The sequence below is a fragment of the Melanerpes formicivorus genome, unplaced genomic scaffold (genome assembly GCF_026170545.1).
Source record: "Melanerpes formicivorus ecotype bairdi unplaced genomic scaffold, bMelFor1.0.p_v2 SCAF_31, whole genome shotgun sequence".
Lineage (NCBI taxonomy): Eukaryota > Metazoa > Chordata > Aves > Piciformes > Picidae > Melanerpes > Melanerpes formicivorus.
The window spans coordinates 4,141,308-4,166,185 of record NW_027142383.1 but is presented as its reverse complement, the minus strand read 5'-3'; the positions used below and the strand labels follow the sequence as shown (position 1 = coordinate 4,166,185).

Genomic DNA, 24,878 nt, shown 5'->3' with positions numbered 1-24,878 from the left:
CCAGGGTTTAGGATTCCATGGGAGATCATCTCGGGAAGGGTATCTCAGGGCAACCGCCATTAAAAGGCGTATCCACAGATTAACCTTACCGAGAACCCTGCCTAGATGTCTATCTATTCCATTATCCCTCAAGAGAGTTCCTAACTGAGCTGCTGACTTGTCTCCAACTGTTAGAGCTGGAGCACCTGTATCATAACACCTACTAAGCCAATCTAGAACTGGCTCCTTATCTGCCCTGGTGAAATCTTTACGGATATTTCGCAACTCCTCACGAGGTGAGGAACATTCTAAAATATCATCTTCCTCTTCTTCTCCCTGAACTTTTTGTCCTAATAATCCTGCTGTCATTTTCTCAAGGATCTCTTTAAGCTGAGAACCACCTTTGCCAGATCCTTTCCTAGCTTCATCTCTATCCTGCTTTGCTCTCACTAGGTCAGCTAGATCTTTAAAACAAATCTTCTCTTCCTCCTCAGCAGGATTTCTTAGAGTAGAGGGCCCTCACCAGGATCAGTCTCCAGCTCTTCTTCTCCAACAGCTTTGATCTTTCCACTTCTAGTCTTTAAAATAGCCACCTTAACTGGAGCTGTGTTTGAATTTACAGCCACCTTAATGGAAGCTGACAGGTCCTGAGATAAATCAGCTGCTGGGGCAGTGACTTCCGGTCCCACCGAGAGAGTGGGCGGAAATGACGTTGCTCCGTTAATGGCTGACGGAGAAGAAGGAGGAGGAGAAGGAGTAGGTGCCATGTTGATACCAGCCGCCGCCCTTGGCAGCTTGCCAGAATCAGCAGCAAAGTCATTTAGAGCAGCCTTTCCAATTAACTTCTTAGCTCTCTTTTTAACTGACAGAGATTCTCTACACTCCTCATCACTAGATGACTCTGGGACTGATCCAGAGCCACAGCATTTTCTTTTTGATCTTGTTTTAATAACAAAACAAGCTCTGGACAACTTTCTCTCTCGCCGCAAAGAAATCAGGTTATACGCGATAATTATCACCAGCAGCAGAATTACAGACACCAAATAAATCACCTTTGTATCCCAGCCATCACCTAAAGTTACTCTCTCCTCCGGCAGAATCTTAAAACCCATTATCTCAATTGGGAGAGTGGTGGAGATAATATTTCTGTATCTCGCTGGCCATAATAAATCAATACATTTTCCATACCATAATCTAACTCTATACATAACCCACAAATAAATTGTCCGCACCAAATATTTACGCAGGTAATCCGAAATCATACCCAAACAATATCTGTAAACTGGAGCCCCAAAAATTGAAAAGAATAATCGCTCTACAAACCATAACACCTTCATATTTGCTAATTCAGCTAGAAAACATTAAACAATCAAGTAATAAATTAAGCTAATTCTGTGCCCCATGTTGGGCGCCAAGAAAAAAAAAATGTGGTAGGGTTGGAAGGGTAAGGCCAAAAAGCCTCCTCCCTCCCCCCTGTAAAGTAAAGGGAAGGAAAAATTGAAGGGAATGCAAAAAAAACTCACAGCTGAATTAGCAAAGCAATGGGTGCTGTATATTTACAAAAGCAATACAAGATATGCAGGGGAATTTGCAGAATTTACAATATTTACAATATATACAAAGATATACAATAAAGTAGCACAGAAATGAGAGTTCCCCCCTCTGCTGAGGGGGTTCCCCACCTCCACTCCCCCCTCTCTCCCCCTTTCCCCTGAGCGGGTTAAAAAGAGAGAGAAAGAGAAAAAAGTTAGAAGCAGTTATGTGTTAATTGGAAAGCAGTTAATACAGGCCTTGCAGTTTATCAGTTTCAAGGTCAAGCCTTGGCCGAAAGCCCAGAACAGAGAGCTGCTGCTACCGAAGGAGGGGAAGACAAAAACTGACCAGGAAAAGTGCCGGAATGCCCAGGATACCCTCCTGCACTCCCAGTTCAGAAGGTGCTTCCTCCCAATCTACCAATGAAATTAGTTTAGATCCATATTTTCGTTTACAGACATCCGACTACCATATTCCCTTTCTTAAGGGGACAGCCTCAACTGGTCACAATTCTTCTTCTGAGTTACTTGATAGAGAGGGCTGACAAGCTGACTGTAGCCTGGAACATGCATTTTCCAGAATCCCACAAGGCCTAGGAAGGATTGTGTCTCTTTCTTGTTGGACGGTGGAGACATGGCTGCTACTTTGTGGACCATGTCCATAGGTACATGACGGCGTCCATCCTGCCACTTTATTCCCAAGAACTGAATTTCTTGCGCAGGTCCTTTGACTTTGCTTTTCTTTATAGCAAACCCAGCCTTTAAGAGTATCTGAATAATTTTTTCTCCCTTCTCGAACACTTCCTTTGCTTTATCGCCCCACACAATGATATCATCTATGCACTGTAGATGTTCAGGGGCCCCGCCCTTTTCCAGTTCTCTCTGGATTAGTCCATGACAAATGGTGGAGCTACGCTTCCACCCCTGGGGCAATCGATTCCACGTGTATTGAACACCCCTCCAGGTGAAAGCAAATTGTGGCCTGCACTCTGCTGCCAATGAAATTGAGAAGAACACATTGGCAATATCAATAGTAGCGTACCATTTAGCTGCCTTTGCCTCCAGCTCATACTGGAGCTCTAGCATGTCTGGTACAGCAGCACTCAGTGGTGGCATCACTTCGTTCATGCCACAATAGCCCACAGTTACTCTCCACCCTCCATCAGATTTTGGCACTGGCCATATGGGGCTGTTAAAAGGTGAATGTGTTTTGCTGATCACTCCCTGGATCTCCAGCTGGTGAATCAGTTCATGAATGGGACCCAGGGAGTCTCGGTTTGTACAATACTGCCGTCGGTGCACTGTTCTAGTAGCAATTGGCACCTGTTGTTCTTCAACCTGCAGCAATCCCGCAACGAAAGGACTTTCTGAAAGGCCAGGCAGGGTAGACAGCTGTCTGATCTTCTCTGTATTCACCGTGGCCACACCAAAAACCCATCTATAACCCATTGAATCCTTGAAATACTCTCTCTTGAGGTAATCAATACCAAGCATGCAAGGGGCCTCTGGGCCAGTCACAATGGGATATTTTTCCAACTTGTTCCCTGTTAGGCTCTGTGGTGAAGGCACATTATGCCCAAATATTGAATCTTGTCCCAGCATGTGGACAGGCTTAGCCCACAGCATCACCGCAAACTGCAGAAGAGCCAAGCTGCCACAGAATCCAATAAGGCCAGTCCCCGCAGCATCCTGAAAGCAAAGCTCCAGGAAAAGACCTCCGAAAGGGAGAGTTCCAGAAGGGACCACAAACCCAGCAGGTAGAGACACCAGCAAAAAGTATATACTGCCAGCCATAAAGCAATATCGCATGGCCAGAGAAGGGAAGAGCAACGCTCTCAAGCATCCCCTTCTGACAACCACACAGTATCACAGTATCACAGTATAACTTAGGTTGGAAAGGACCTCGAGAATCATCGAGTCCAACCTATCAACACAGACCCCATGATAAGACCATGGCACCAAGTGCCACATCCAGTCTCCTCTTGAACGCCTCCAGGGACGATGACTCAACCACCTCCCTGGGCAACCCATTCCAATGACGAATGACTCGCTCGGTGAAGAATTTCCTCCTACCTCGAGTCTAAACCTCCCCTGGTGCAGGTTGAGACTGTGTCCCCTTGTTCTGGTGCTGGTTGCCTGGGAGAAGAGGCCAACCCCTTCCTGGCTACAACCACCTCTCAGGTAGTTGTAGAGGGCAATGAGGTCACCCCTGAGCCTCCTCTTCTCCAGGCTAAACAATCCCAGCTCCCTCAGCCTCTCCTCATAGGGCTTGTGTTCAAGGCCTCTCACCAGCCTTGTTGCCCTTCTCTGGACACGTTCAAGTGTTTCAATGTCCTTCTTAAACTGAGGGGCCCAGAACTGGACTCAGTACTCAAGGTGCAGCCTATCCAAACCTGGGCAGATACAAACACTGCAGTGGAAGACGATCCTCACAATTTTCCTGCAGCCCCAGTAGAGGGAAAGAAAACACGCAGAGTGACAGGGAGAGAGAGTTTCAGAGTCCAACATCCGTTGTGTTGCCCCGTGATGTTTCCAGTGTGTGGTGCCGTCTTCTTTCTACAACTTTGACAGTGTTGCTCAGGTCTTTTTATAAAGTTTTTTAGTCCTCAGGCAAGTGTCATAGTACCATAGTATCATAGCATCATTCAGGGTTGGAAGGGACCACAAGGATCATCTAGTTCCAACCCCCCTGCCATGGGCAGGGACACCCCACGCTAGATCAGGCTGGCCAGAGCCTCATCCAGCCTGCTCTTAAACACCCCCAGGGACGGGGCCTCGACCACCTCCCTGGACAACCCATTCCAGGGCTTCACCACTCTCATGGTGAAGAACCTCCTCCTCACGTCTAGCCTGAATCTCCCCACCTCCAGCTTCATTCCATTCCCCCTAGTCCTATCACTACCTGAGATCCTGAGAAGACCCTCCCCAGCCTTCCTGTAGGCCCCTTTCAGATACTGGAAGGCCACAATTAGGTCACCTTGGAGCCTTCTCTTCTGCAGACTGAAGAGCCCCAACTCCTTCAGTCTGTCCCCATAGGAGAGGTGCTCCAGCCCTCTGATCATCCTTGTGGCCCTTCTCTGGACACGTTCCAGCACCTCCACATCCCTCTTGTAATAGGGGCTCCAGATCTGGATGCAGTACTGCAGGTGGGGTCTCACCAGAGCTGAGTAGAGGGGGAGGATCACCTCCCTCGACCTGCTAGCCACACTTCTCCTGATGCAGCCCAGGATCTGATTGGCTTTGCGGGCTGCAAGTGCACATTGAGAGCTCATGTTGAGCTTTTTGTCCACCAGCACCCCCAAGTCTCTCTCCTCAGGGCTGCTTTCCAGCCAGTCACTGCCCAGCCTGTATTTGTGCCTGGGATTGCCTCGACCCAGATGCAGGACCCTGCACTTGCTCTTATTGAACTTCATGAGGTTGGCTTGTGCCCACCTCTCCAGCCTGTCAAGGTCCCTCTGGATGGCCTCCCTTCCCTCCAGCGTGTCTGCTGCACCACACAGCTTGGTGTCATCAGCAAACTTGCTGAGGGTGCACTCAATGCCACTGTCCATGTCACCCACAAAGATGTTGAACAAGACTGGTCCCAGGACTGATCCCTGAGGGACTCCGCTTGTCACTGGCCTCCACTGGGACATGGACCCATTGACAGCCACTCTTTGGGTGTGGCCATCAAGCCAGTTCCTTATCCATCTAGTGGTCCACCCATCAAACCCATGTGTCACCAGTTTGGAGACCAGGATGTGGTGCGGGACAGTGTCGAAGGCTTTGCTCAGGTCCAGGTAAATGACATCAGTTGCTCGCCCCCCATCTATTAATTTTGTCACCTGCTCATAGAAGGCCACCAGGTTGGTCAGGCAGGATTTGCCCTTGGCAAAGCCATGCTGACTGTTCCCAATCACCTCTTCACTATTCTTTTGAGCGAGTAGTGACTCCAGGAGGATCTGCTCCATGATCTTTCCAGGCACAGAGGTGAGACTGACTGGCCTGTAGTTCCCTGGTTCCTCCTTCTTACCCTTTTTGAAGATGGGGGCAATGTTTCCCCTTTTCCAGTCTGTGAGGACTTCACCAGATTGCCATGACTTTTGAAATATAATAGAGAGGGGTTTAGCAACCTCATCTGCCAGTTCTCTCAGTACCCGTGGGTGTATCCCATCGGGTCCCATGGACTTGAACACTTTCAGGTTCTTCAGGTGATCACGAACCTGATCTGCACTTACCATGGGCAGTTCTTCCTCCCCGTCCCTGGCATTGTCTTCCATAACATCAGGAGTCTAGCTAGAGGCCCTTGCAGTGAAGACTGAGGTAAAGAAGTTATTAAGTACCTCAGCCTTTTCCTCATCACTTGTGACCATGTCACCAGTTTCCTTTCTGAGGGGGCCCATACCTTCCCTAGTCTTCTTCTTCCCATTAATATACCTGTAGACGTTCTTAGTGTTCCCTTTAATCTCCCTGGCTAGATTCAATACAAACTCTGCTTTGGCTTTCCTAACCAGGACTCTTGCTGCTCGGGCAGCTTCCTTATATTCCCCCTGTTCTACCTGTCCTTGTCTCCACTGCCTGTAGAGTTTCCTTTTAAGTAATAGTGTGTCCAGTAGCTCCTTGCTCATCCAGGCAGGCCTCCTAGCATTCTTACCTGCTTTTCTCTTTGTTGGTATACAGAGCTCCTGGACACAGAGGAGGTGGTCCTTGAATATTGACCAGCTGCTCTGGGTCCCTCTTCCCTCCAGGGCTTTGTCCCACAACACTTTGGCTAGCAGATCCCTGAAGCGATCAAAATCTGCACGCCTAAAGTCTAGGGTTGTAAGCTTGGAGTACTTCCTCCTGATTGCCCTGAGGATATTAAATTCAACTGCTTCATGGTCACTGCAGCCAAGGCCATCTCTGAGCCTCACATTGCTTACCAGCCCTTCCCTGTTGGTGAGAACAAGGTCCAGCATAGCACCATTTCTTGTTGGTTCCTCTACCATTTGGAGGAGGAAGTTGTCTTCTATGCAGTCCAGGAACATCCTGGATTGCTGGTGCCTTGCTGTGTTGTCCCTCCAGCAGATGTCTGGGTGGTTGAAATCACCCATGAGGACCAGGGCTTGTGACCTGGAAGCTGCTTCTATTTGCCTGTGGAGGGCCTCATCTGCTTGGATCTGCTGGTCAGGTGGCCTGTAGGAGACCCCCACAGTAATATCTCCTTCCCCTGTCCTCCCTTTAATTTTAATTTTTCCATCCACTAGCACTCAGTTCACAGTATCCGCATCTAGCAGAGTAAGCGCTGATGCATAGAAAGATTATAATATTGCTGTATATAGCCAGAAGCCACCCACGTCCCGCCGAGTCACCATCTAGTGGCCAAGCAGCGGAACTGCATCCTTTGTTATATAAATATAGAAATAGTCTGTGGATAGTTCAATTAATTTCTAATCATAACACTAAGCCACTTATGGAATGTATTTCACGAAAGTGCACTAGAACAAGTATATAAGTTAGTGATTTATCAGTTATTAATAATTTTATAATAAAAATATTATTTTAATAACTAATATTTCATATTCATAAATTTAATAACCTCTTCACAACAGGCTCACAGACAGCTCCTGGCAGCCTCTTGTCACTCCAGAAAGCCAAAGAGATTCAGCACCTCTGTGTCCTGATGGCATCAACATGCACTGTGCCCCCGTGTCTACCAATGCCTTATATTTCCGTGGCTTTGATGTGTCAGGCCATCGAATCCACACAGTACAATATACCCTGTCATCCCTCTCCTTCTCCTGGACAAAGGCAGGGACCCTCTACTCCTGGTGTTCATCAGAATATTCACTATCTGATCTGGGTGGTACCTGGCCAGACGTCCCCTCATCAGGATCAAGGGGTGCAACCTCAGTTCTTTTTCTCCTGAGAGATCGTTGATTACTCTCTTGGCTTTTTACAGCAGATACCTTTGCTGCTTTCTTAGATGATCCCTTTTTAACTGTTGTTTTCCCTTTCAGTTCATGCACTCGAGCTTCCAATTTATAAGTGGGTTCACAATGCCACTTCCTCATGTCCTCCCCTTGGTCACGAAGGAAAAACCAGAGTACTCCACGTGGTGTGCATCTGGGGTTCCCTTTCCCTCCAAGTGAGGCAGGAGGGGATGGATTTCTTGGAGTACACCTGGTCGATGAGGCAGTGGCGCATGGAAATGAGTTGGTACAAAGGTTATCTTCAAAATTCTGGAGCCAGGCTGACACAGTCTCCACAGACCGTGTGTCCTCCTCCAAATAGTACATCAATGCTAGGCTGTTTGAATACGATGCTGGAGCACCTTGGATCACTTTCCTCCACATGGCCTGTGTGCATGGGACATCCTCTGGATCTGTGGAGACACTTTGATCATCTAAATCACTATAGATAACTTCCAACACTGCTAATTCTCTTAGGTATTGGATTCCTTCATCTGCAGTGTTCCACTTCCCTGGAGAACTCATAAGGTCTTCCTTGCATGGGTACCTGGCCCTCACACTTAGCAGAAGTCATCTCCAGAGGCTGCATATGCCTGTCTCTTTTGCAATGCCTTTCTCAATGCCTCTGTTTCTAGCAACGGGTTCCAATTGTTGGGCCTCTTTCCCTTCCAGCAATTGGCTGTCAGCCCCATTATCCCAGCACCAGAGCAGCCAAGCAGCAATCTGCTCTCCTGGCTGGCTCATCAAGAATGTGATGGGTTGAGGTCGACCCCCTCCCCACCACGGGCAAAAATGAAACTCAGACAAATGGATTGCAAAAAAGTGGTGGAAAGTTTAAATGAAAAGCAGTGAATGTTTTACAGAGAACCAGAAGCAGAGTGACAAAAGAGATCCCAAAGCATACCCAGAGATGTCCCATCCCCACCTGAGGGTACACCCAAAACCTCCAGGCCTCTTTCTTCCCCCCCCCCCCCCCTCCACTGTTAGGCTAATCTCAGCTGGCCAGATCTGAGATTGCCCTTCCCTTGGGCCTTGGGCCTAGCCAGGCCCAAAAAGACCATGAGACAGCTCCCCCCATTACCAGGTGGTGGCGAGGGAAGAAAAGAGGAATTGCAGGACCACTGCTGATGTCTTATAGGGGAGCAGGGTGAAATACCAGGATTCCTGTGCCCACCCACTGGGCTGGACCCTTTTGGGACACGGGAAGTGTTTCTCATGTGGGTACAGCGGGGGCACCTGGCCCAAACTGCTACATACACAGATTTAGCAATGACGTTGGTCTACATACCAGTCCTTGGTACTAACTAGAAATATCAAGTGTTATCACTGCGAGAAGAAGACATAGTCTGCAAAAACATGCTGTAAATTTCAGAAAGTGCAGGTACTTAGAAGAGACTGAGCTGAACAGGAAAATCACTGAGAGTAGGAAAGTTATGATGTAGTTGCCATGAGGGAGACATGGTGGGACGACTCACATGACTGGAGCACTGCAATTGATGGCTACAGGCTCTTCAGGAGAGACAGGCAAGGAAGAAGGGGTGGAGGAGTGTCCCTGTACATCAGGGAGGCACTACATGCCATTGAGCTGGAGATCAGGCATGATCGGGTTGACTGCTTGTGGGTGAAAATTACAGGGAAGACCAGCAGGGCAGACATCCTGTTTGGAGGCTGGTATAGACCACCCAACCAGGAAGAAGATGTTGATGAAGCATTCTATAGGCAGCTTAAGGCCGTCTCAAGATCGCCTGACCTTGTTCTCATGGGCGACTTCAACCTGCCTGACATCTGCTGGGATCTCAACACAGCAGAGAGGAGACAGTCTAGGAGGTTCTTAGAGTGCATGGAGAACAGCTTCTTATCCCAGGTTCTGCGTGAGTCTACCAGGGGTAAGGCTATGCTTGACCTCCTCTTCACCAATAGGGAAGGGCTGGTGGGTGATGTGGTGGTCGGAGGCTGTTTAGGGGCCAGTGACCACGAGATAATTGAATTTTCAGTACTCAGTCAATCTAAGAGGGGCAGCAAGAAGGCCTCCACTCAGGACTTCTGGAGGGCAGACTTCAGGTTACTCAAGGAACTAACTCAGAAGGTTCCTTGGGAAACAGCCCTTAAAAACAAAGAGGTCCAGGAGAGTTGGACCTACTTCAAGGAAGAACTCTTGAAGGCACAGGAACAAGCTGTGCCAATGTGCTGGAAGATGATCCACCGGGGCAGACGGCCAGCCTGGATGGGCAATGAACTTCTAAAAGAACTAAGGGAAAAAAAGAGGGTGTACCATCTTTGGAAGGAAGGTGAGGCAACCCCAAGAATGTTTAAGGATGTTGCTAGGTCATGTAGGAAGAAATATATGGAGGCAAAAGCACATTTGGAGCTTAGACTGGCCTCTGCTGTGAAGGACAACAAAAAATCCGATAAATATATTAATAGCAAGAGGAAGGGCAAGGACAACCTCCACTCCTTGGTGGACACGGAGGGAAATGCAGTAACAAAAGATGAGGAAAAGGCAGAGATACTTAACACCTTCTTTGCCTCAATTTTTACTAGCAGGACAGAATGTCTTCCAGACAGCTGGCCTGCAGAGCTGGCAGATGGAGCCAGGGAGCAGCATAGTTTTCCCCTGAGTTCCAGGGGCAGGAAGTTAGGGATCTCCTCAGCCGCTTGGATCCCCACAAGTCCATGGGACCAGAGGGGATCCATCCTAGGGTGCTGAGAGAGCTGGCAGATGAGCTGGCCGGGCTGCTATCCATCATTTTCCAGCAGTCCTGGCTCACTGGCGAGGTCCCCGAAGACTGGAAGCTGGCCAACGTGGTGCCTATCCACAAGAAGGGCCAGTTGGATGAGCCAGGGAATTACAGGCCTGTCAGCCTGACCTCAGTGCCACGCAAGACAATGGAACAGGTCATCTTGAGTGCTATCACACAGTACTTAGAGGATGGCCAAGGGATCAGGCCCAGCCAGCATGGATTTAGGAAGGGCAGGTCCTGCCTGACCAACCGCATCTCCTTCTATGATCAGGTGACCCTTTAACATCTTTATTGATGATCTGGATGAGGGCATTGAGTCCATCATCAGTAAATTTGCAGACAACACCAAGCTGGGGGCAGGTGTTGAGCTGTTGGAGAGCAGAGGGGCTTTGCAGAGGGACCTCGACAGGCTGGACAAGTGGTCAGAATCCAACGACATGAGGTTTAATACATCCAAGTGCCGGGTTCTGCACATTGGCCACAGCAACCCCAAGCAGAGCTACAGGCTGGGGTCAGAGTGGCTGGAGAGCAGCCAGGCAGAGAGGGAGCTTGGGGGTACTGGTCGATGGTAGGCTGAACATGAGCCTGCATGGTACCCAGGCAGCCAAGAGGGCCAATGGCATCCTGGCCTGCATCAAGAACAGTGCGGCCAGCAGGAGCAGGGAGGTCATTCTGCCCCTGTATACTGCACTGGTTAGGCCACACCTCGAGTACTGTGTCCAGTTCTGGGCCCCTCAATTTAGGAAGGATATTGACATGCTGGAACCTATCCAGAGAATGGCAACGAAGTTGGTGAGGGCCTTGGAACATAAGCCCTATGAGGAAAGGCTGAGGGAGCTGGGATTGCTTAGCTTGGACAAGACAAGACTCAGGGCTGATCTTATTGCTCTCTACAACTACCTTAAGGGAGGTTGTAGACAGGCAGATGTTGATCTCTTCTCCCAGTCAACCAGCACTAGAACAAGAGGACACAGTGTCCGGCTACATCAGGGGAGGTTTAGGCTGGATGTTAGGAAGAAGTTCTACACAGAGAGAGTGATTGCCCATTGGCATGGGCTGCCCGGGGAGGTGGTGGAGTCACCCTCATTGGAGGTGTTCAGGAGGAGACTTGATAGGGTGCTTGGTTGCATGGTTTAGTTGATTAGGTAGGTTGGATGATAGGTTGGACAGGATGATCTTGAAGGTCTCTTCCAACCTGGTTTGGTTTATTCTAAATAAATAAGCTGAACTGCGGCGGGACCTTGCTGATTGAGTCGAGAGAATTCCAGTGAAGGTGAGACACATCGATGCTCACATTCCTAAGAGCAAAGCTACTGAGGAACAGCAACACAACCATCAGGCAGATCTAGCTGCAAGAGTTTCTCAAGTAGACATGGACTCTAATCTTGATCTCGACTGGAAACACCGAGGTGAGATATTCTTAGCTCGGTGGGCTCATGATTCGTCAGGACATCAAGGCAGAGATGCAACATACCAATGGGCTCGTGACAGATCCATAGACATTTCCATGGATGCTATCACACAAGTCATCCATGACTGTGACATTTGTGCTGCTATTAAGCAGGCAAAGCGAATTAAGCCCTTGTGGTATGGTGACAGATGGTCCAAGTACAAGTATGGTGAAGCTTGCCAGATTGACTGTATTACTCTACCACGTTCTCGTTCTCGTGAGCAGTACGTGCTTACTATGGTAGAGGCAAACACTGGATGGTTGGAAACTTATCCAGTTCCACATGCAACTGCACGCAACACCATTCTCGGTCTGGAGAGACAGATCCTGTGGAGACATGGAACCCCAGAGAGGATTGAGTCAGACAATGGAACTCATTTCAAGAACAACCTTGTCAAGAACTGGGCAAAAGAGCATGGTATTGAGTGGATTTTCCACATTCCTTAGTATGCACCAGCTGCAGGGAAGATTGAACGCTTCAACGGTTTGTTGAAGACCACTCTTAAAGCCATGGGGGGTGGATCTTTAAAAACTGGGAAAAACATCCAGCACAAGCAACCTGGCTGGTAAATAGTAGAGGTTCAGTGAACCGAGCTGGACCTGCACATTTAGATCTGCTACAGAAAGTGGAAGGTGATAGAGTTCCGGTTGTTAGAGAAAAGAATCTGCTAGGTAAAACTGATGGGGTATTTTCGCCCTCAGGAAAGGCTAAACCTGTCCGAGGGGTGGTTTCAGCTGAAGGTCCGGGTCACACTTATTGGGTAATGCAAGAGAATGGTGAAATTCAGTGTATTCCACAAAGAAATTTAACTTTAGCTGAAAGAATTTAATTTCAAACTGCTGTGCAGCTACACCACGTCCAAAGGAAGAATCAACGAGGAATCTACGGTGCACGAACCCTGAGAACCCTGAGAGCCCTGAGTCAACTAAGAGACCCTGAGAATCCCTGTTTCCCTTTTCTTCGCTTCGTCGGCGAAGAAATGAACTGTTTTCCATTTTTCTCATTTCCTGATTTTCTTGGACTTTTGAATCATCTACATCTGAGTATAGCTGGAATGGACTATGAACTTTACTCATGAATTGTAAATATCATCTTGGATTGGATGGACAGTATGAACAGCCAATGAAATTGTTTAGAAGGGGTGGACTGTGACCGTTTGAGGCGGTGCCTTTAAGAAGAGGGACATTGTGACCGAGTGTTTTATAAACAAAGGACAGGTCTAAACTAATTTAATTGGTGGATTGGTAGAAAGCAACTTTAAACTCTGCGTTCAGCAGAGACTAGTCGCAGTCTCGCACTTCTTCCCCCTCCTTCCGCATGCTTGCAGCTTCTGGGCTTTCGGCCAGACTGACCTTGGAACTGATAAAGCGTGAGGCCTCCACTAACATATTCTGCTTTAATTAACAATTGCTCTTTTTCTCTCTTTCTAACCCTCTTTGGGGAAAAAGGGGAGAAAAGGGGGGTACGGGGGGGGAACCCTCCTCAGCAGAGGAGGGAATCTCATTCCTGTGTTACTTTGTTGTATATTTCTGTATATATATTGTAAATAGTGTAAATTGTGTATATAAACCTGCATTTCCTAAACTGCTTGTAAATACAGCACAATCCTTTGCTAATCCGGCTGTGGTTTTTCTTTCAATTTTCTTCCCTTTACTTACGGGGGGGAGAAGGCTGATTTTTCTGCCGTTCTATAAATGACTATATAGCAATTTGTTTTACCTTTTATATTTGTCATCTATTTTCTCATCGTGACTACACTACTTTGTGTTTCTTTTAAATTTCATCTCATTGACTTTGTACACACCTCCATTTTGGAATCCTCTTGCCATTATTGAAGCTTTTTGATCATTGCAACTCATTTCACTGTCATCTAAAGACCCTATGAAAATGTATTGTACTATTCTACTCTGTATAGTAAGGATTATTAGAACTACAGAAGAGAACTGAACTTGGGGTATATTTCAATAGGACACTTAAAGCTTTTCCAGGACATTTTTCTGACTACTGTGAAGCTTTACTTAAAATAAGATTTACTTAAAATAAGATGTGGAACTGTTTTGATATGTTAGTTTTTCTGTCATTTGCCTGTTATCTTTTTACCTGATGTTTATAAAGTGCTAACTTATAAAACTATTAAAATTACTGGGTTTAATCATTATTTTAATAAGTAGCTTTAAAACAGCAGTAATTTTTCTTTTCCTAAAGAAAGGCAGAATTTTGTTGTTGTTTTGGTTTTATTCAAACATAAAGACTTGGGATAGTTATATCTGTATGGTTTAGTTTGATGTTCTTGTATTTCTAACCAGAAATAATGGCATTTGTACATGGTTTATATAACTACTTATACTAGTAAACAGGCAGTTACATTCTTAAATTTAATTATGTTACTATGAATGCATTTTTTTTCTTTCTCCTGTGATCACGTGGGGAAAGAACTCAATGTTTGAAGTTATTAAGTAACAAACTTAAGCAATATTGCATTTATAATTGCATATTGAGGAGTTTATTGGTATATACATATTTTGCCTAATATATGTATTTTAACTGTTAGTGAATGGAACCTAGTGTTGCTGATCAAAATGTTCTTCAGAGCTGTACAACATAGATATTGTCTTGATCCTATTTTTTTCCATTAATATATGGAAGAAGAAAAAATGTTTCCCTGCTTTTTTCCCTTCTAACTGATTTTTCAATTTCACATGTTTAACTGCAGTATTCTGAATAAATTGTCTTGAAGCAGTAAAACTGACTCCTTTCAGAGAGCAATTTAACAAAGTACTATACTTTGTTTTGGGGAGGAAGTGAAGGACCTAGCCAGGTTAGTAGATTATTTTCCTTAAAAAAATTAGGTATTAAGCATGTTATTAATGCTATAGCTTTATTTAACTAAGGTTAATTTAGGTAATAGATAATTTAAGATTTAACATAGCTTTGTAATTAAAATCCTTAATAGTTTTTTTAACAACTAGATTTTTTTAAACTTGTATATTCTTAGAGAACATTCCTCCTTAAAATTTTCCTTGTTTCTGATAACAGGTAGATTTTTTCCCCAGTTTTTATTGTTGTATATTTATGGTATATGAATTAAGTCAAAATACTGAAAGTGTTTTATTCTGTCCTAGGTGATTTGCAAGTCAGATGCTCCTACAGGGGATGTTCTGCTTGATGAAGCTCTGAAACACATAAAAGAGACACAGCCTCCTGAAACAATACAAAGTTGGATTGAACTGCTTAGTGGTAAGCCTTGAACATAATGTATTTGGTTTTTATCCTGCCAATAAGCCTAATTATCTGGCATCACTAGAGATTACACTGTAAGATTTTGGGGGAGATAGTATGCAAAATAGTTAATTAGTCTGTCCTCTAGAGTAGCCTTGTTGATTGTAGCCTTTAATCAAATATAAGTAACTGTTGCCTTTAACTCGGTACAGAAAGGATCTAGATGGAAGTATCAGAGGACATATCTACTCTGTGGTAGAGGTGTCTTCATCTTCTGACTTTGAAGTAAATCAGGACTGCACCCTGGAAATATAACTGCCTTTCTCTGTAATTGGAAATAAGGGTTAGTGGAAGTTTGGATTATAGGTGTATGGATTCAATATTCAGATCTTTTGATAAAATAGGAGATAAGGAGCTCACTGTTCAGAGGGTTCTTTGGCCATTAATCATAAAACAAGAAAGAGTCAGAAGTTCTTTCTATTTTTCCATTAAGTGGAGAAATATTTTCAAATGTTTAATACCTCTAGATGTTCAAAATAAAGTCTTCAAGATGAGTACTTTGCACACAGCTATTCCTATAAAACTAAGGAATTGTTCCCAAATAAATTGTGTCAATTATATTTCATTTTTACAATGTCAGTTAACACTTTCCATATATCTGACCAACGTTTGTGTTGTGAAATTAACAATGACCATCTTTTAACATGTAGTGCTTTTATTGGGGCTTGGGGTTTTTTAAGGCATTTTTGTAGCCAAAATTCATCACTAAGGTTTGTCTGTTTTTACAAAACACACAAAATACAGCTTCCCTGGAGTAGATCAGAGCTGTACTTAGTTGTGCAAACAGTACAGGAAACCCCCCTGCTGTTTTGCCAACAATATGACTTTGGGAGGTGGGGGTAATGAGACTTGAAGTTTTCTATCTAAGCATGTTTGTTACTTGTAAACAACAAATGAGTAAGTTTCAAAAATGAGCAAAATATCTCCATCTTTCTCTGCCTTCTTGTTTTTTTCATTATGTTCTTCCCACTCATCCTGTACCACCTGAAGCAGCCTTCCTCGCATACTTGCATGCAGTTCATATTCAGTGTCCTTGCCATCCCTCCCCTCTTGTTCCATGACTGCCAGGCAGAGGGGATAGAGAAGAAAACAAAGCAGTCTTTGTCAGTAGCAAGCATGGCTATTGTGTAGCCTTGCAGTTCTTGCTCAGCTCTCCTTCACTTTTAGAGCCTGCAAAAGCAATTAAATTTTCTTGTCCCAAACACATAATTTGTGCTGACATTTCAATTTCTCTCACAGCATGGGACACATCATGTTAGTACCGATTCAAAAAAACGTCAAGTAGTGAATGAACAGTATTGTAGGTTTTCCTTTAGCTAAGCTAAGGTTTTCCTAATCCCGCTAAGCTTTGACTCTTGTCGTGGATATGCCCTCAGAAATGCACGGCAGATCCATCAACGAAAATATAAGTTTATTTATATATATACAAACTCTGTAACGGGGTATTTACAATCGCCCTTCACAGGTATCAATATTCGGTTAGTGGAACTATCTTTACAGAATGTTATGTATGGGCATTTAAACCAAAACGATTCACAGAACTTAGAATCTAAACTGAGTAAGAGAGTGGTGGGGGAGGGGTTGGTCAGTGACCGGCAACCCTCCACCCGGAGCAATATAAACGCTATCCTAAACGAAGCTCTACAAAGGGCTTGGCTTACTCACAAGCTGAGAACTTCGTGAAGTCTTTCCTCAATAATGTTTATAATCCAGACAACGTGGCACGGATGTGCCGTAATAAGGAGGCAGGAAATGGCACTGGCCGCGTGGCCGCACCGCGTGGCTCTGCTGTTCTCTCCCAGGATACAAAATTCCTCGTTCAGAGGGGGGGTAGTGGCAGGTCAGCAACGCTGGTTCACACGATCTACCAGGTTTTCTCCTATGATGGATCACACAGCGGTTGATCCCACGGAGTGCTGTCCACGGCACCGCACACAGCTGGGTGACGGTGGCAAAAGGACCACGAGGCCTCCCGAAGCACTGGCTGGCACGCACGCACACACAGGCTTCAACACCGAGGTGGGGGGCTCATTTGCCAAACGACCCCTATTTACCATTTGCCCCAGTGAATACTGGCCCAATAAGCACCTGTTGCCAACGCAAACATTAACCAATGAACTACCAGCTACCAAATATGGCCTGAGTATATGCTATACTCAGGGAAACAAATATATAGCCTGCCTCTAGTACTGCAGGGGTGAGACCACGCCCAGGTAGGCTGTTTACCTGGACTCAGTGGCGCCAGGATCCCCCCTGCTGCCTCCAGAAAGGAGGGGGGGACAAAGGAGGGTTAACACATACAGAAATATATCCTACCCAAATGTTTGGGGCACAATCCTGATCATAAGCATCCTTCACTACAACTCTGAGAATGTAGTTACTGTCAGTGCTGTGGCTGAGACTTGGATCAATCATCTTTTACCTACACATGTGTATTTAATTATTAATTCTTGAATGGCATTAGGGTTCTTTGCATTTTCCATGGTTTAGAGAAATTTCCTTAGAAGAAAAATGTTTTGACATTTTGTTTTGGGGTTTTTATAAACTCTTTGATTTGATTGGGTCAAATTAATGAGGCAGGAATTACAAAAATATAGTTATCTTTATTTTTCCTGAAAGCCCCACCCCAAAATTAGGTATAAAACTTATTAAATTATTTACAGGTTCTATTCGGTCGCAAATTCTACCAGGATGCTTATGGGCAGCTTTAGTACAATTTAGAGAATTCAGAAAATGGAAAAGGCTAAGCCACAAAATAGCTTTACCCCACTTATAATCAGAGGCAAGCCAGGAACCTTAGGGAAAGCTACTTTTACTCACAAGGATGGAGCAGGAATTTGGCGACAGTCCCTAGGTCTCTCCTGTGGCAGACTCCAGGAACTGCAGGTTTTATAATCCAATTTGTGGATAACGCTGCACAATCCAAAGGAAAAGGACCCACCAGAATCAAAGTGTCCGTAGACACGGCTGCTACGAGGCAAAACTCGTGAGCAGCAGAACTGCAAGAAAGCCGCAGGTTTCACGGCAGGCAGAGTTGCTCCACAGCAGGCACGGAGCAGGACCCAAGGCAGGCAGGTCCGGGAGAAGCCAGGTCCGAGTGGAGCTAGCAAGATGAAGGCGAGAGCAAGAGCACAGGAGCAAGAGCAGGAGCCCCGATCGCTTTCTGGCCACTCTATTTAAGGCGTTTCTAGACAATGTGTTCAAGGCCAATGTATAATGGGCACGAAGCACCCCACTTAATCATAGCTTCCAAACCCAGCAGACTTCCCCCACCAGTAAGTACCTGTGAGTGACCTCCACCCCAGCACCTTTTACCTATCCCCAGGCAAAGGGGAAGGCAATATTGCACCTTGGAAGGCAATTTCGTGCCTTTGTCTTTCCCTATTCAAACCTCCGCTGATGGAGAAGGGGGAAGGGGGGTTTGGAGCACACAGTAACACTCTTGCAGAATTTAGCTTTATGGCTTGATCCTGGAAAATAACTACTCTATCCAAAATTATCAGTCATGTGAAGAATGCCACTTGAAGTTAGTGTTCAAAGCCATCATGGAAATATTTATACAGACTTTTAAGGCAGTGTTTGCTAGACTGATGTTGTTTATAAGATAGCTTCTAAGGGGAGTAAGTATAGGGTATACAGAAGTTTGGCAAAAAATGTCAGGTCTTCTTGTAGATGTACCAAACATCTGTCTGTGTTTGAAGCAAGTGGCTGTGCAGTTGAGGAGATTGGTCACAAGATGTTACTACAGTACTGATTTTTATTATCATATAGCCACATCTACCTAACAAACTTAGAAACATCTAGGAAATTTATTGACAACGGAGATTGGAGTCAATACAGCTGACCAATATGATTGAGTATTGTTCCTTTATTGTTCCAGTATTGTAGGCCTATAGTGCGAGTATAGCACAGTAAAGTAAAGCAAAGAAGAAGAAGGGAAAGGTAGAAGTATGTATCAGGGGAACTTCTACAACTTATATAAACTCGGAGTGCCCTGTTGGCATAGCTTCATTGGTTCCCTATGAGTGACCACACATTGCACTAATATAGATTATTGGTCCAACTACTAATGACACGCGAGGTTGGTTGATGCAGGTGCGTGCCCTGTTGTTCCAAGATAACTTTCTGTGTTTATAGCTACCAGTGTCCTGCTTTAGTTACATGCTGCAGGCACAGCACTGCTTTGCTACACTGCTAGCTGGCTCTGCACTTATGCTGAGCATGGCCTACCACCATGTCAGGCTCTAGGCCTACACTGCCAGATTGCTCACATTGCTCGTCGCTGGCATTGCCACAAATCCCCCCCTTTTTTTTTTGTGAGCAATCTGGTCATGGGAGTCGTTCCCATCCCATACAAGATGCTACTTACAAACACAGAAGCAAGCAAGGTAAAGCTGAGCTGTATAGCAAAAGCAAGAGTTCTGTAGTACAGCATGTCTAACAGACTGGTGTAACCCATACAAGGCACAAAGCTTAAGTTGAACAAGTTAGAATGTTCTAACAGAGCTGGCATAATACATGGTCAAAGATAACAGACATTGTAAAGAAGAACTTAGATCTTAATAGTTTTGATCTTTATATTTCACTCCTCTTATTGACAGAGAAGACTTGATTATGCCTGAACACATTGCACACAGAGATTAAGGCACAAATGCAATCCTTAGCACTGTCTTTTACAATCTGCTTTAGGATTATGTTGCATCTTTATTTTCTCTAGGATGGTAAAAAATCATAAATTGTTTAATGGTAGCAAGATTTCTTTAATCTGTACAGGTAGATCTGGCCAAGCTCTAGCTTCACAGATAGAAAACTTGCAGGCAAACAGCAAGAGCAAAAGAGCTTCATTGCTTTGCCCAATATAAAATTACACAGAATAATGTGTTTTTGCTCATTCTAGTAATGCTGATCTCTTAATGTTCACACAACAGTTAAGCAGTCACGACACTCAGTTATGAGTTAGATGCTTTCTGTTGACATCTTGCTTTATCATGACAGTCGTTGAGGTCAGTGCTAGGCAGGCTTGCTGACTGTCATTTTCAAGACAGTTGTGCTGTGTTCGTGTGTCTTGTGGTGAGAAGAATAAACCTTTATTAGAATAAACCAAACCAGGTTGGAAGAGACCTTCAAGATCATCATGTCCAACCCATCAACCAATCCAACCCACCCAAACAGCTAACCCATGGCACCAAGCACCCCATCAAGTCTCCTCCTGAACACCTTCAATGACGGCGACTCCACCACCTCCCCGGGCAGCCCATTCCAATGGGCAATCACTCTTTCTGTATAGAACTTCTTCCTAACATCCAACCTCAACCGCCCCTGGTGCAGCCTGAGACTGTGTCCTCTTATTCTGGTACTGGGTGCCTGGGAGAAGAGACCATCATCCGCCTGTCTACAACCTCCCTTCAGGTAGTTGTAGAGAGTGATAAGGTCACCCCTGAGTCTCCTCTTCTCCAGGCTAAGCAACCCCAGCTCCCTCAGTCTTTCCTCATAGGGCTTGTGTTCCAAACCCCTCACCAACTTTGTTGCCCTTCTCTGGACTCGCTCCAGCAAGTCAACATCCTTCCTAAACCGAGGGGCCCAGAACTGGACACAGTACTCGAGGTGTGGCCTAACCAGTGCAGTGTACAGGGGCAGAATGGCCTCCCTGCTCCTGCTGGCCACACTGTTCCTGATGCAGGCCAGGATGCCATTGGCCCTCTTGGCTGCCTGGGCACACTGCAGCCTCATGTTCAGCCTACCATCGACCAGTACCCCCAGGTCCCTCTCTGCCTGGCTGCTCTCCAGCCACTCTGACCCCAGCCTGTAGCACTGCATGGGGTTGTTGTGGCCAATGTGCAGAACCCGGCACTTGGATGTGTTAAATCTCATGCCGTTGGATTCTGCCCATCTGTCCAGCCTGTCGAGGTCTCTCTGCAGAGCCTCTCTACCCTCCAGCAGTTCAACTCTTGCGCCCAGCTTGGTGTCGTCAGCAAATTTACTGATGATGGACTCAATGCCCTCATCCAGATCATCAATAAAGATGTTAAAGAGCACAGGGCCCAGCACTGATCCTTGGGGCACACCACTAGTGACTGGCTGCCAGCTGGATGTGACACCATTCACCACCACTCTCTGGGCTCGGCCCTCCAGCCAGTTCCTAACCCATCGCAGTGTGCTCCCATCCAAACCATGGGCTAATAGCTTGGCCAGCAGTTTGCTATGGGGGACGGTGTCAAAGGCCTTGCTGAGGTCCAGGTAGACTACATCCACAGGCCTCCCCACATCCACCAGGCGGGTCACCTGATCGTAGAAGGAGATCAGGTTGGTCAGGCAGGACCTGCCCTTCCTAAATCCATGCTGGCTGGGCCTGATCCCTTGGCCATCCTCTAAGTGCTGTATGATTGCACTCAGGATGACCTGTTCCATGATCTTGCCTGGCACTGAGGTCACTGAGGCACTGAGGTCAGGCTGACAGGCCTATAATTCCCTGGCTCATCCAACCGGCCCTTCTTATGGATGGGCACCACATTGACCAGCTTCCAGTCCTCTGGGACCTCGCCAGTGAGCCAGGACTGCTGGAAAATTATGGATAGTGGCTTGGCCAGCTCGTCTGCCAGCTCTCTCAGCACCCTAGGATGAATCCCATCTGGTCCCATGGACTTGTGGGGATCCAAGCTGCTGAGGAGAGTTCCAACCACCTCCTCATGGAACATAGGGAAACTGCAGCTCCCTGGCTCCTTCTGCCAGCTCTGCAGGCCAGCTGTCAGGAAGACGTTCTGTCCTTCTCGTAAAAATTGAGGCAAAGAAGGTGTTAAGTATCTCTGCCTTTTCCTCATCCTTTGTTACAATGTTCCCCTCCGTGTCCACCAAGGAGTGGAGGTTAGAGCACTTTGCAAAGTTGATGTTTCTAGGTATTGACATGAGCTAATTGTCTCTTGTTGGTACCATTAAAAGACTTTTTTTTGTTATGGGGTATTCTCTCTTTTCCCTTTTTTTTTTTTTGTTTTCTATTAATAATCTCTACTAAGCAATATGTAAAGAGGAAACTTTATCCTGTAGGATGTCTACATTCAGAGGCACATTTAATTAACAAGAGAGAAGACAAAGTTATGAGATTCACAGCCCTGTGACATTGTTTGTTGTTGTTTCAACCTAAAATGAAAATGCATGTTGTGTTACAATGAATTTTGATTTTCCCTCTAGGAGTGTAAAATTATAGCAAACTGGTGAGATAACATGAGTCCATATGAACAATTTCTCTAATCACACAACAATCAAACAACCATAATATTCAGTCCTAATTCACATGGTGCTGTGGTACATTATTCTGAATTATGCTTTTGATCCCAGATTATCATAGCAGTTATTGTGATCGATGTTCGACTGCATGGGAAATGCTGTTTCCTCATAGTCTTGATTCTTCTGCCGTTTTTTATTGCGATGATTGCAGTTGATAGAAAAGAAGTCTCGAGGTGACCTGATTGTGGCCATCCAGTATCTGAAGAGAGCCTACAGGAATGCTGGGGAGGGACTTCCTAGCATGTCAGAAAGTGACAGGACTGGGGAGAATGGAACAAAGCTGGGGTGGGGAGATTCAGGCTGGATGTGAGGAAGAAATTCTTTACCGTGAGAGTGGCAAAGCCCTGGAATGGGTTGTCCAGGGAGATGGCTGAGGCCCCATGCCTGGAAGTGTTTAATACCAGGCTGGATGAGGCTCTAGCCTGCCTGAACCAGTGTGAGGTGTCCCTGCCCGTGGCAGTGCAGCTGGAACTGAATGATCCATTTTAATTTTCTTGAATTTTTCTTTTATAGGGTTTTTTATGTTTGTTTTAATCTAGTAGTCTTGATAATCCTTATTTTTATTTTTTGCTAACATTTCTTATGTTTTTTGTTAATAGCTATTTTTTTTAGTAATCCTTATGATTTCCTAGTGTGTCATATTTTGTTTTTATTGTTTTGGTTTTATTGTTGCTCATATTTTTTATTATTATTCTGTTATTTAGTACTCTATTTTTTTGTATCTAGAGTTTTTGTATGTTTTGTTATATATTTGTATGTTTAAATTTTTTCTTTGTACTTGTTACTTGTTAGAAGGATGTTACATTAGCTAAGGAATACTTTTAAAAATGAATAGCTATTTACTATAAACCTTAACTATATTACATGGAGCTCCTTTGAAATGCCTAGGCACACAACTAAGAAGGTTCGAACAAAAAGAAAATCTTACAATGTGAACTCATTACTAAGTAGGTATACCTTGCTACAATTACTATGTACTAAGTATCTGTAAATACCAAATGCTTACTATTCATTATGCTTACTAGGAAAAGTTAGCAAAACTCTAAATAACAAACTTCTAAAAGAGATTTCAATCAGAAATGATGGAATTAGCACTGTTGCTTTAAATCAGAGCAGAGCTTTGGTAGACTAGAGTCGTACCAGAAAATCCTCCCTTTTCTGGGGGTGGGGGTAGGGGTGGGTTGAGGGTGGCTAGCAAGGTGTGCCCTTGTTGCAATTGTTTCCGTATTGGGGTCTTAATGACTTGCAGCCTATCCTGTCTGAGCGACCATTGTTCCACCCATACTGGATTATGTGTTTTCCATTTTAATTTGAGGGTTGGTTGCTGACCAGTAGCTGCTACAGAAAAGGAACAGTAACGAGTATTGCGCCTAGCTGACTTAAAGCATCTCAGCCCAACAGAGCAACTGGAAGGGTTAACACGTACGGTATTACTGTGATTGATTTACCGTTGTTAAAAGCTAATTGCACTGGCTCTTTGCTAACCCAGGTTGTTTGGATACCTTTTAAACCCATGACTTCAGCATTTGCCATGAGTAATGGCTAGTGACCATTCCATTTATGACGAGGTATAACAATTGCCATCATCTCCGGTATCCACAATCATTGAAAATCGTATAGTTTGTCCACAAGGGTGTCTGACAGTTGCAATCTGTTCCAGTTTTCCCTTTTGGATTTCTAGGGCCAACCCATTACAGGTGCCTTCCCGCTGCGGGAGCAGTTTCCTTGCCTGCGACAATCTGGAGTAATAGGATTAGGTCTGTGACAGTGAGCACAGCACTTTCACGTCTGTCCAGCAGTCAGGCAATTTGATTTAAGGTACCTAGGTTTCCAGAAGCATGATGTTTGCCACCCAGGTTGTTTCCCTTGTGCAGTGGTTGTACTGGTGGTTTCAGGACTGCTTCTATGGCCGCAGCTAGATACATTGCTCTTTGTTGGTGCTTCATTCGTTCTGCTGTCATGAGACAGTGGCACCTGTTGAGAAAATGCTGAAAACCTGTTTAATTTTTTCATTAGCATTGTCAAATGCCACAACATCCAGCATTTTTACCTTCATATCGTGAGTCATATCTTGAATGTCGTATGTAAGGTATCGACAAAGAAACCAAATGGCCCTGTTAGACCCTGACAAGTAGTGAAAAGCACAGGATCAGATTTATTGTCCTGGATTCTTGACCACTCTTTGATCGCTAAATCCTGACTTAATTGCAAAGCCTTATCAGGAAGCTCCAATTGCTGATATGATCTAGCAAAAGTCTCACCCCAAGGAGGTGGTCAGCAGTCACACCTTGTAAAGAGTCTGCTGGCTGCCGGGGCGTGGCTTCCTCAGCATTGCAAGCGAATTGCCACTTAATTGCAAGGTCTGATGCGGTGTTATTTTCAACTCTCTGCTTGCTGATATGGGTTGAAACTCAGAGAGTATTGTTTTAGGATGTAACTTTTTTTTGCAATTAGAATATCATCCATAGAATTGTAGATGAGAAAGTCACAATAAGTCTGTCTAAACGGGAACAAAAGCCAAGCCACATATATTTGGCAAGGGTGGGAGAATTCTGCATGCCTTAAGGCTACCCATTGATATTGGTGGGTGGGGTCTGCCTTAATCGATGACTCAGTAGATGCAGACTTTGTTGAATCCTCCGGGTGTTGTTCACAACACCTCTCCACTGAAGCAGCATCCAATCA

At 45.2% G+C, this 24,878-nt stretch overlaps 1 protein-coding gene across 1 annotated transcript in view; it reads left to right on the top strand.

Moving 5' to 3' along the window:
* The window catches only part of GOLPH3 (golgi phosphoprotein 3), a 247,783-nt gene that overhangs the window by 198,745 nt on the left and 24,160 nt on the right, over positions 1–24,878 (top strand). Inside the window, exon 3 of the mRNA XM_068155401.1 lies at positions 14,756–14,870. Coding sequence (XP_068011502.1) covers positions 14,756–14,870 — 115 coding nt within the window. The remainder of the gene's footprint in view (positions 1–14,755; positions 14,871–24,878) is intronic.